The sequence below is a fragment of the Alligator sinensis genome, unplaced genomic scaffold (assembly GCF_000455745.1).
Source record: "Alligator sinensis unplaced genomic scaffold, ASM45574v1 scaffold1035_1, whole genome shotgun sequence".
Lineage (NCBI taxonomy): Eukaryota > Metazoa > Chordata > Crocodylia > Alligatoridae > Alligator > Alligator sinensis.
Window position 1 is genome coordinate 9284 of NW_005842555.1, and position 13108 is coordinate 22391.

The 13108-nt window shown below is 50.0% G+C and overlaps 1 protein-coding gene across 1 annotated transcript in view; it reads left to right on the top strand.

Annotated features, from left to right (window-relative positions):
* LOC102388374 (cytoplasmic FMR1-interacting protein 2) overlaps window positions 1-12700 on the top strand; it is a gene marked incomplete at its 5' end in the record, with an annotated part of 17212 nt that extends 4512 nt beyond the window's left edge. The window contains 5 exons of the mRNA XM_006032203.3: window positions 1880-1952; window positions 2433-2527; window positions 6998-7236; window positions 7709-7856; window positions 8328-12700. Coding sequence (XP_006032265.1) covers window positions 1880-1952; window positions 2433-2527; window positions 6998-7236; window positions 7709-7856; window positions 8328-8495 — 723 coding nt within the window. The remainder of the gene's footprint in view (window positions 1-1879; window positions 1953-2432; window positions 2528-6997; window positions 7237-7708; window positions 7857-8327) is intronic.
* Between the last annotated feature and the right edge of the window lie 408 nt (window positions 12701-13108).

Consider the following 13108-nt stretch of genomic DNA (forward strand, 5'->3'; position numbering starts at 1 on the left):
CTGCTTAGTAGGGGGTGACTAAGGGGGAATGTGTTACTTGTGACAAATGCTCGCTCAGGTAATGGGGAAATACAAGCTGCAGCTGGTGGAAACAGTTTCCCTTGCGGATGGATGTAGCCATGAGAAAATCTCTTTTCTCCTAGAAAGATGGTTCTGCCACCATGGGAGTGTCTACACGTGCATTTACTATGCAGTAAATTTACTGCGCAGTATGTTACTACACAGTAAGCGGATTTAGACTGGCATTTACACATGCAGGCGTTAAAGCTCAGTAACACTGAATTTGGACTGACTTGGGAGTAAAGTTAGTCCCAAGTCAGTCCACACACACAAGGTTACTGTGCAGTTAAGCATCTACACGTGCAATACTGAGCAGTAACTAATCAGGCATAAATTTGTTGGCGTAAGTTGCCATAGTTACTGCACAATATGGACCTGCACATGTAGACATATGCCCGTACTGCACAGTAATTCTTGGTTACTGCACAGTAACGCAGGTTTATGTATAAATGTGCACATGTTTATGTATAAATGTGCACGTGCCCCATGATATAACCAAGACAGCAAGCAGGCACCAAACTCCTTTCCCACCCACCTCTCACCATCCACGTGAGATGTCACAGGGTCAATACGTGACTCAGGACTCTGTTCCTTCCCCTCCACCTCCGGCGCTGACGATGTGCCAAGCTGCGTTCTCACAAACACCCCAGAGCATTTCTGTACAAGTGCCCGGAGCTTCATTCTCACCCCCTGAATAGCCCACGCCACCAATGAAGACTAAGCTGTTCTCGGGACGCTGGGTTGCCCACTCATACATCCCAATCAGAAAGATCCTGCTATACCATAAAGTAGCCCTATCTGAGTCCCTCCATCCAGACCCGATCATTTCCACAGCTCAGCCCTGGGCCCTCCCCAGCATGTCTGAGTCCTCAGGACAAGCCCAGACCTGAAAGCACGTCCTGCCCAGAAGTCTGCAGAAACAAGCTCATGCTTCATGATGTAGTGCCTCTGTTTGCAGCTCCAAATCACCCGGGTGTTCCCTGCTGCTGTATCCCATTGCAAGCTCATACACAATTTGTCATCAGCCATCCCTGTGAAGTCTCCTTCAGCTTCCCTGCTCCCAGGTTTCTCCCTCTTGTGCCTCTGTGTCTGGGTTTGGTTCTCCCCAAGCTTCTGGCATGTGTTTTTTCATGTGGCAGTTCATGTCGTTATTCCACTCTGGCCTTCTTTGTATTACTTCCCTGTGCTCCCCAGTTCACACGACGTCTAGAGTCCGGTCTAGCTGGGATGGTGCTGCTCGGAGCAGGGGGCTGGACTAGATGTGACCTCCTGAGGTCCCTGCCAGCCCTCATTTTCTATGATGCTATGGTCTGCAAGTATTGACTGCAAATACCTTATTGAAAACAACCTAATTTCAGACCCATCTCTTATTGTAACAGCCCCAGGGATCGGGATATTTGTCAAGCCTTAGAGCCATTTAGTCCAGGAGCTCTTCCCTCTTTCCACCAAAAGTCTCTCTAGAGAAGTAAGTGGCAGGAAGCCATCACATTAGAATAAAATAATTCATCATTCTTCTTTATCGGCTTCAGGTCTTGGTATTAGCGGAGGGGCAAGAAGACCACATCAAAGCTCTGGATTTGTATGGACAGGAAGTTCTTTAACAGAGCTATCCCAAGCCGTCTGGTTCAGGTTTAAAGGGCTTAGGGGAGGTATTTTTTTTCCCAGTTTCAGTTCACATGGGTTTAAATGACCGAACTGCAGTGGATCAGAACAAGCACCTTACAGGTGAATGTGGCCATGTGCTCTCACCAAGCCAGACAGTCAGTCCCGAATGGACATTTTTTTTTAACCTATTTTATCTTTCTTCCTCCTGCCTCAGTCCCAGGAAGAAGTTTGTGATTTGCTGCATGCTGCTCCCTTCCAAAATATTTTGCCCAGGGTCTACATCAAAGGTAAGGAGACCATAGAGAAACAGTGGACAGAGCTCACTGCTCAATCCCCTCCCCAGAAGGAGTGTATCTCCCATATTCTGGCTACAGATGGTTTCTGCCCATGTTTTTTTTCCCCCTCTGATGGAAATGTGGATCTGATGGAAATTCAGGCAGCAAATTAATGTTAACTAGGTTGCTTTATAGTCAGGGTTTTAAACACGCCCGCAGTCCCGGCATAAAAGCGGCCATGGCTCAATAATAGCTGCAGACGCGCTTTTGCAAAAGGCCCTTTCTCTGCAGAGCTGATGAGACTAGGAGCATCAGGACCATGACTGTACGGCTCTCACCCCGCTTGCATCCGGGGTCCTCTTCTGTGCTGTGACCCCCCCCCCGGCCGTTCCCAAGTCAGACTGAGGGAGGGGGTAGCTCGAAGCCAACCCTGCGGCAATGCCGGTTTTGCACTTCCTGGTCTCATCTCGTTGTTTGCTGCTCGCTTGACAGAAGGAGAACGCTTGGAGGTACGCATGAAGCGTCTCGAAGCCAAGTACGCCCCACTTCACCTGGTTCCCTTAATAGAGAGGCTGGGAACTCCTCAGGTAAGGCGCCCCTGGGAACCCGGGGCAGTTGGCTACTAAAAACTCACTGCAGGCCCCCAACGGACCTGACAGGCCTCCAGAAAATGCTCCCCATCTTACTAGGGTATTTTTATTCAGGACTGCCATGTGAAGAGCTTTCTTACAAGCAGGGTAATAAAACACTGGAACAGGTTACCTAGAGAGGTGGTGGCATCTCCATCCTTGGAGGTGATGAAGACCCACCTGGACAAAGCCTTGGCTGGGATGATGGAGTTGGGGCTGGTCCTGCTCGGAGCAGGGGGTTGCACTGGATGCGACCTTTGGAGGTCCCTTCAGCCCTCCTTGTCTGTGAATCTCTGCATCTGCTGATCAGACAGAGCCATTTGAACCCATGCATGTAAGGGGCTGATGAGGTCTCACTGTGGGATTTAAAGCTAGTTTGGAGATGGTGTTTCCTTATCGAGTTGACATGGGAGCAGGGAGGGAGCAGCTCTCATGGACGACCTTGAACGTTGCTGCCTACGATCCTGCACATCTTAGCGCAGGAACTTTCTTTGGGATGTGGTGGAAACACTGGGAGAGCTTGCTACTGACTTAGGTTCCCTGGGTTTCAGGCAAATGATGTCTATGTTTTACTGAAGGCACTGGGCTCCTTTGAAGTCAGCAGCCAAAATTCAGCGGAGTCTGGATTTCACCCAGTACCTGTAGGAAGAAATGCTGTCTTCAAGTGGCTGATGGCATGAGATACATTGGGATTAGCATCCTCACGCAGGTTCCTTCTGTACCTGGAGTGAATATTCATTAATATAAAGATGACAAATCTTTTCCCTAATTTTTTCTAATGCAACAAGGGCATTTTTTTAACTTTGTTTCACTGGGTTTACCGTGAAACAGCAAAACTCAAGAGTGTAGCAGAGGGCTCTGTTCTTATTTGGAGGTATTGTATCATCTCTCATTAGCTCCCTTCGAGAGGGACATTGTTGAGGAAAAAGAAATCACCCCTGTGTTTTTGTGTGTTTGTCGGTGTATCTATCCATCCTTTCCTCCTTGCAAAATCACCCTTAAAAAGTATTGTTTAAAATCTGCTTTATAACTACTGTGAGGATGATGGTGATTGAAAAACGAGGTATTTTATTTCCCCCCTAAAAAACTCCACTTCCTGTCAAGCGCTCCCAAGTTCTTCACGTTTTTGGGCACACAATTTTGGAGAATGCAGATATTCAGATGCAAACAAAAATCACCGGGTTTATAAACCCATTCTGATCCGTTCCTGGAAATCTGGTCTTGGGCAGAAGTGAAATTCCTTGTGCCTAAAAAGCTCAACCCCCAAAAGCAGGGATCAAGAACCATAGGAGCGTGTTTTGGCTGGGCAGATTGGGAAGCCATTAATGAAAACTGGGCCCTATCCATTTTGCACAATAAACCATGTGCTCTAAAGACTTGATCCAATGCTTATTGCAGTCAATGGGATGATTCTCCCTGACTTCACTGGGTGTTGGATCAGACTCCGCTAGGTTTATGCATTAAAAAGAGGTGAAGCATGTGTCAGTCTAAATGAACTGGTGCAAACTGCCAGGCTGTACATCATTATTTATATTTTTTAATGAACATGTAGCTACTTGATGTGCAATTCAGGAAGAATGGGATGGATCAGAATGGTTTCTCAGTGACCTCCCCAGCAAGGATGAGGAAACCAAGGTTTCGTGTGGGGGGCTCAGGTGTGCTGTACATTAGTCTCATCCCCCCATCAGAGTCAGTGGGAGCTTTTTCAGGGCCTTCATGATGGGACACCTGGGTCTGGGCAGGTGTTGCTATAAGGCTACTGCCCTGCACCTGCCTTGAGCATGGAAATAATAGTCTTCTAGCAAAGGCTACCTCAGGAGGAACTTTCTGATGTGTTCAAGCATTGAAACCGGCTGCCTAGAGAAGTTGTAGACTCTCCATCCCTAGATATTTCCAAGAGGAATCTCCATCCCTGGGTATTTTCAAGAGACAGACCCTTGGCCAGGATGGGATGGTTGAGTCAGGGACGATCCTGCCTTGAGCTGGGGGCTGGGCTAGGTGATCCCATCCAGCCTGACTTTCCTGTGATCCTCCAAGTCTATCCCTATGATTAAAATTATGGGACTCTCTTATTCCTGAAACCAGTATGTGTCATAGCAGGTTAGCAGAGCAAGCAGCATTAATCAACAAAAAAGAAATTCCTCTTAAGCTGCTGAGAAGACACTGAAGTAAGGATCTTTTCTGCGCCCACAGACAGACAGTATGCAGACTGAATGGGCCCATATGGGTTGACCCAGTCGATATTTTGCCTTGATTTTTAAGCACAGCTGTTAGGACACAAGCAGGTCATAGTGGGGAGCTGACTCCATCTCTGGGGGATAATAGCAGGAAGTCTTCCCGCTTCCTACCCAGGGGGTCTTTAAGACATCAGTCATCTGAGCATGGGCCAAGTGACATGGTCATGTCAACCGTAAACTCATTCCTAAATTGAACAGACCCAGAGACTCCAGAGCTGCTGCTTCTGTCCTGCAAGACCTGTCCTCTGGAGCACGGCTTGACTTTCCCTGCCTCCCTCATTAATTGCTCTGGCGCTTTGCCGCGGGGCGGATGTCCTTGTTGTTGCAGGGCAGGCAGCAAGCGTAGATCGACCAATTTCAATATTTGCTAACCCAGCAGCGCTCTTTGGCTGCTGCCTCCACAAGCCGGCAGGAACAGAACTGCCTTTTTAAATGTCAGGGAGCTTGCAAATCCCGGGATCCTCTCCCTCTCCCGTTAGTGGAGACCTGTGGTTTGTAACTGGATCGTCTACCTTCAGATTTGTCTCTGCAAATTGCTAAAATACTATGGATCTGGGCAGTCGGTTGAACAAAAACGGCCCTGTCACCAGATCCCTACAAGTAGACGCTGATTAAGACACCCACCCTTTATTAGGTCATTTGAGCGCACATACTCATTGCCGCTGTCTCCCCACGTCACACACCTGCCCATTGCATCAGGCATTGCTCTTCCCAGGACGCCCGCATTGATTGCAGTCGAGCAGAAACCTCTTTACAGAAGCAACGGGGGTCATTGAAACATAGCGATCATTTCAAGCCTGCCCTCTGGGAACTGCTCCAGCTGAGGAATGCCCCCTTTGCTCTGCATGTTGAACAGAGAGGATGTGCTATGAGGCTGTGTCGACATCCCTGCTGGGCACTTGGTAGTCACAAAGCTTGGCTTTTTTGTGCCTGATTTGGCTGGGTGAAATGTGGCTACGAGCCGGGTGGGGGAAGAGGGGTGAAGAGGGAGTTATCGTGAGGCTACGTCCTGCTCTCAGTTATGCCGACGTAAATCCAAACTAGCTCCACGTGACCTTGTTGGTGCCCGTGGCGCCGTTCCCGACTTGCACGCGTGCATCCGAGCGTGGACGTTCTCCCCGTGCTCAGTTGCAAAAACGTGTCCCCCCGCTCCCGAACAAAACACCAGAGCCTGGTTCCCTGGAGTTTCACGTCAGACACAAATGGCTCCAGTGTTAAGTTCCTGGTGGCCTCAGAGCTTGATCAAAACTGCTTTACCCCAGCTAGAGAGAAGCCCAGGCCCCTACAACACCCCAGCTTTGCAAAGAGATCGTAACGAGGCTGTGAAAACCCAAGTTTCCCCAATCGCCTGCCTGTTTTCAAAGACTGCAAAATATCCCGTAAGCCAGATTGTCAAGGCTGAGCCTGCCCGATTGTCTGTGTACGTTTGTGCGTGTCTGTTATGCAAGTACCGGTGTCTGGCGCGAGGATGCAAGCTAGGTCCCGTGCATAGCGTTCGTGCTTTGTGAAGAGCGGGGACCCAGGCTGAACCTTAGCACCCAAACTGCCGGGCGTACAAACTTTCCCTGGGAGCCAGCTGCTCTGAGCAAGCCATGTGTACAGGGCGTATCCCCGTCACAGCAATCCCCTGGTCCCGCCAGCAACACTGCAAAGCTGGCATCCACGCCGGGCTTTCATGGGTAACATGCTAGACCACGTGGGCCAGCAGTCCCGAGTCCTGCTGCAGGCAGCAACCAGAGCCAGTGCCTCTAGTAAGGAAAGGGGCTGCGGTCTCTTGTCCAAGGTGTTACCTTCGTTTCCAATCTATTTAAGGCATGTCTGTACTACGCCACCGTAATCACTCATGGGGCAGCTGAGAGCAGCCAGGAGCGTGCTCTGGGTGTGTGCTGACAAGTGGCTATGGCTGGATTTTCCCGGCCACGCTCCTTCATAGTCCAGCACCGCACAGAGCCGCTCTTACGGGTCACAAACCATTGCTGGCCCATCGTGTAACCCATCCTCCATCTCCTCGGGGGGAGGCACGCTCTCAGGGAGCGGGTATCAGGGAGCAGCTTGCAGAGGTAGGGTCCGGTCTGGCCTGGGATGTGTTAGCAAACGGGGCAGGGCCAAGAGAGACAGGACGGCGGCGGGGATGAGAGCCATGCCTGCCTCACGACCCCCCTCTTGTGTCTGCGGTTTGCTCCCTTCACAGCAAATAGCCATTGCGCGGGAGGGCGACTTGCTGACCAAGGAGCGGCTGTGCTGCGGGCTCTCCATGTTCGAGGTGATCCTGACGCGCATCCGGAGCTACCTGCAGGACCCGATCTGGCGCGGGCCCCCGCCAACCAACGGGGTGATGCACGTGGACGAGTGCGTGGAGTTTCACCGCCTCTGGAGCGCCATGCAGTTCGTCTACTGCATCCCCGTGGGCACCAACGAGTTCACGGCAGAGTGAGTGGGCCTGGGAGGGATCATTAGCCAAAGAGGCTCGCTGCAATGTGTTGGGACCCGATGGGACGTGCAGCTGGTCCCAGAAAAGGGGTCCCGGATGGGGTCTCAGAGATCAGCCTCATTGTATCACGGTAGGGTCTGAGCGCTGTGTACAAACACAGCCTGGCTTTGCCGCCAAGAGCTTTCAGTCCAAACGGGCTGATACCAGGGGAGATGGGCATGGAGATGAAGTGATTTGCCCAAGGTCAACACAGGAGGGCATTGGCAGAGACATGCCAGCACCTCTCCGCTCCTTGATCCCAACCCGCCCGGCCTCATCTGAGCACTGCGACGCCAGGACTCCCGCGCTCCGGCTGCCCCATGCTTTTCCTGCTCCCATGCACAGCCCTCTGAGCCAAGAGGCTGGGACCGGGGTGCCTGGTATCTTGGGGGACGATCCTTCCCTGAACGTCTCCTGTTCTGTCTCTCTCAGGCAGTGCTTTGGAGACGGTCTGAACTGGGCGGGCTGCTCCATCATCGTTCTCCTCGGACAGCAGCGACGCTTCGACCTCTTTGACTTCTGCTACCACCTGCTGAAAGTGCAGAGGCAGGACGGCAAGGACGAAATCATTAAGAACGTGGTAAGTCCGGGGACAACAGCAGGCTGCACGGACCGGAAGCAGGACACCCCCCTGCTCCTGCTTTTGCAGCTCAGCAAGAGTTTGCTCTCATGCCCTTGGGGATGACAAAGCCCACGAGTCCAACGGGACACGTTAATGCAGCGCGTTGGGTTACCCCAGGTATCACAATATTTAGACCAGCGATTCTCGACCAGGGGTATATTTGGGTACTGCCAGGTCCCTTGAAGGATGCTCCGTATGGAGGGGATAAGCGAGGTATGAGGAGATAAGCAGATAAGGTCAAGCTCCAGGTGTGAGGAAACAAGCCCCATCATGAGTCATTGGCAGGCATCATGAGGTACGCCACCAGCGCTGAGAAGCAGAAATGCAAGAGGAGTTTCTCAGCAGGAGGTTGGCAGTGCTGATGCTTTCTAGGTGATGGTGGGGGATAGCACCAGCCCCCTGACCTGCTATTTCCTTTCCCCCCTACAGCCCCTAAAGAAGATGGCTGACCGCATCAGGAAGTACCAGATCCTGAACAACGAGATTTTTGCCATCCTGAACAAGTACATGAAGTCGGTGGAAACAGACAGCTCCACCGTCGAGCACGTGCGTTGCTTCCAGCCCCCAATCCACCAGTCCCTGGCCACCACCTGCTAAGCAGCAAGTGTGAGCACGGACATGAAACCCTTTGGGTTGGGGGGTGACAAGAAGCTGGACCAGGATGGAAACCGGGAGGGGAGACTTAGCGGAGTGGATTTGGCAATGCAACTAGACTGGACATACCCAAGACACACAAGGACGCATCATCCTGCCTGGCCCTGTCTGAGTGCATGTTCTTCTGTGACATCCCTGTGATCGGTCTTACCTGTAGCTTAAAAGAGGGGATGGGGGGAGGGAGGTTTAGGGAAAAATGTGCTTTTTTTCCATGAAGTGTCAGTGTTTTCCAGAACACAAAACTAGGAAAGTCCCGGGCACGGGGTTGCAGTCGGAGGAGCCGTGTGTTCTCAGCACGCTGGAAGTCCTCCCCCAAAGTGGACAGCGAGGGGCCAAACAGAGCTCCCGCCACCTTGCACGAGGGGGGCCACGTGTCAGGACAATTTGGAGAGAGGCGTAAAAGGCAGCATAGCAAGTTGTCTGGCCAAAGAAAGGTTGATGTCGAGCTGGATTGCAAGCTCCCTGTCCACCTGGGGCTGGAGATATACCCCCGCTTGTCGCGATACAGCCCAGGCCCTCCTAAATTCGGTCTCTGGTAAGGGGATTTTATGACAGGTGTGTACCAAAATAGCAAAGATATGAAGGTTGAATGGTGCTTTTCGGTGTCAGCTGGAAGACAAGGTCATGATGTGGTGCTTTCCCGCTGTGTTTCATCCTCCTACAGCTAATTGCAAAGAGTGAGCCATGAGTGCTCTTAATGAGTCAGTGCTATGCCATGCTGATCCGAATATGCTCCTGCATATACCCCAGGGAGGGGAGAAATCAGTGATCCCAAGAGCAACCACAGCTGTCTCCAGAATGTCCCAAAACTTCAGGTTTTTTTAGCTCAGTCTCCAAAATCCTCATTCTGGAAAGAGCTGAAATCTGCAGTTTGCGTATGTTCTTGAGTGCCGTTTCTCTGTCCTCAGTGAGCTCGCCGTGGCACATCTGCCAACAGACAGGTCCACGGGGGATGGAGCGTGCCAGCAGGGTTCATGCAGACCCTCGCGCACAGGGGCGAGATGATCTTTTAGCACACGGGAAATAAGAGAAGCAGCAAAAAAAGGTAGTGCTCAGAGGCTTTGGCTTGGGAAATACAGATGCTGTTTCCTTCCCTCTCCCTGGTGTCCAAGATTTTCCAAAGTAAAAAAGTTGGTAGCAACTTCCAGGAGAATTTCACCCTCTTCCACCCTACCCCGTGTCAGCATCACCGCAGCGATGTGCAGGGTGAGCCAAGAGCTCTCCTCTCCTTGCGTCTTCCTGCAACGCCCCCTTGAACGCCGCTGAAGTGTCCCCAGCATTGCACGGAGATTCAGAGGTAATGGGAGACCGTGCACGTGCAGGGTTGCCGATTCTGGATCTATTACATCATGACGTAATGACACGAATGACTGAGCTATTTGCGTAGATTGGTTTAGGATCACGGTGCGTAGACTTTACGTCAGGGAGGAGAACGCACACGACGATTACATTTAAAAAACCCACTAGATTACTGTATACATCAGATTCAACATTTAATATTTTAACAAATGCCTTATCTTCCTTCTGGACAAATGTCATGAAATAAGTATCCTATCATTGATTTCCTGGGTGAGTCTCAGCAGTCTCCTGGAGATTTATATCTAATTCCTGGAGACTCCAGGGAAAGCCTGGAGGGTTGGCAGCCCATTGCACGTGCCTCTCTGTTAAACCACCTCAGCCTCATGCCCCAGCCCTGAGAAAGGTTTCATTTTTTCTTGCCATTAGTCAGGTCAAGTAAGACCCATGCTGGGAGGTAATAGAGATGTGTCAATACATTGCAACCTGACCCATCCTTTCAGACAGAGCCATTTCAGACAGCACAATCCAGTGCTGTCACAGGCTGTTAGGAAGCTAGAGACACTCAGCAATTATTCTCTCTAAGGGGAGCAAAAAGTTGATTTGCCCCAACTCGAATTTTCTGTCGTAGGAAACCACGGCCAGCACCGCGTTATTAGCAAGAGACATTCATTTTTATGCAAGATCTCTCTGTTCTCTCTGAGATCTGTATCTGTTCTCTTGCGAACTGAGGAATATCTCCCACACTAACATTGCCTGGCCCTTCCAGCTGTTTGAGCTGCACTGAGAAACATTCACATCTCTGATGTAGTTGGTCTACAAGGTGCACCCCCTACCCTGTTTGCTGAGAAACTCGTGGTGCATTTTGATTGGAAACCTAAATGAAACCTCAGGGAGATCTTCTGAAGTCTTGCCTGTGGCATGGACAGGCCAGGGAAGGGCTTGCATTGTGCGGGGAATTTGTTCCTACTGTATTTTGAGCAGGAGAACATCAAGAGCTCAGTAATATTTAAGGCTTGTGATTCATATCTGCTCTTCCACAAAGGGTGCAAGGCCTAGCTCCCGACCCTGTTACACCACTTTTACGCTGATTTAACTCTGCTGAAGCCAGGAGACTTACATAAGCATAGGAAAAGGTTAGCAGAATGTGGACTCGGGCATGTTTGTGCTATGAAGTAATGGGGCTACGATCCTACTGAGATCCTAAATTGGGTTTTTGGTGACCTCAGGAGTTGGAGGTTTGTGATTTTGCTGAATGACAAGCACCGCCTCACTTTTGGCCGTCGGATCAATCTCTGGGCACAACACAAGGAAATACCCAACCGTGGCTGTCACGTCACAAAGTGTTGGGGCTGTGTTGCAAAATACCGGGTTAAGAATGAGATATACCCCACGGCCCCATGTCAGCCACCTAGACACTACTGGATGTGCTGCACGAGTAGGTAAATGCCAGTCCAGTTAACGACTGCACTAGTAGGTAAATGCCAATTCAAAAGTTTAGGCTTTTGAAGGAGTCATAATACCTTCACATATGCATAAATGTTGCCTTGAAGTGTCGTGTTCTTTGATGTAATTTGGGGGCATGAAGTCCTGTGAGGTCTATCAACACAGCTGGATGAACTAAAATGCAATGCCTAAAACAGAGATTTGCTGACATGGGGTGGTGAGCGTGACGGTAGGAAGCACCCTCCAGGCTTGTACAGGGGTCAACATTTTTGAGCAGGAAACCCAAATTGTGTGCGCCAAGTGAAGAGTGGGGTTGTTGGGATGGTTGTGTGTGTTTGCTGCAGGGGATATGCAGATGTGTTGGTCAAATGGTTCAGGGAGTTGGTGTCCGAGATCAGTGATGCCACCTTGTTCACACAACTTGACTTTCACCCCAAGGACGGTAGTCGAGCTCAAGTCCTCCTTGACTGACCATGAGGGAGGGCACAGACCACTCAGTGAAGTGGTCAGCCTCTTCCTTTTGGGCTTATTTATTTGAATCTAATCATTTTCAGTGGAAAAAAGGTGCGTGCTGGTAGCCGTCATAGTAGCTCATCATGGGAACAGGTCGTGACGGGGCGTGTGAAGTTCTCCGTTCAATGAAGGCCAGAGGTCTTCTTGAGGGAAATGTTGTAGTTCAAGCACAAGCCGTTGCTGAACCTGGTGCAGGAATCCTGGGGTGAAATGTTCAGGTCCGGGTCACATCGGAGGTCAGACAAAATGATTGTTACGGCCCTTTGTGGCCTTAAAATGTGTGACTCTTAGTATTTGCAATGCACAGACCTGTCCCTTGGTCCTCAGCAGCCCCACAGAAAGGGGAATCGAACCAATTCAGATCCTGCATGCAGTGGTGTGTTTTTTTTCCCCCGACAACACATGCTAGGAGCATTGAACAACACACTAGTGCTTACTTCCCCCTGTATGAATCCAGTTCAATGGGCTTAGGTGTGCTGACAACCCGGAGCAAAACTTTGTTTTTTAAAAATTTAAAAGAAAATGTTGAGAAAAAAAAAAATTATCTTGTCAAATGTATCATATTTGTATGAAGAGCTGCTTGGGGGTTTTTGTACAATGAATTTACATTTATTTATGGTGAGGTATATTTATGCTCGTGGTCAAATCTGGTGTTAAATTTTTTAATCATATTTGCTATGCAGCTTAAGACGATATTTTGGTTTTGTATTTTTTTCTTTTGATTGTTCCGACTTCGGGCTAACAGAAGCTTCGATCTCCGTTAAGGCGCTTCTGTAACGATCAAGCATCTGGTACGTGGTGATATGTCCTGTAATACAGCAACCACCAGTGTGCACAAGCAAACCTGGGATGAATTCTGTGATGATGAAAAATAAAGAGTTGGGCTCACCGAGGAAGTGGGTGGATCTGTCCTTGTGTCGTCATGGAAACGATTGCTTTGAAATGAAATGAATGGAAATGAGCGTAATGAAAATGTCCTAATGCCAACGCTTCTGGGGCGCCTTCTTTCTCGGCCAAGCCAAGGGCAGGGAGGAAGCAGCAATGGGAAAGTTGGATGGCAACTTCAAACTTCTTTCTTTCTTTCTTTCTTTCTCTCTATATAACAAATAACACGTTTTTACCAAAAAGGGACACAGAGCTGTCTCAGATCGCCAACAAGAAGGCAACAACTTTCAAACATGGGGCTGAGGGGAGGGATCCGCTATGAACGGTGTGCAGTGTAGACGTAGGAGGAATCTGTCAGACCAACAAAAGCAGCTCCATCGCTTTTCCCAGCTCTCTTGAAGCCACCAGGCGCATGA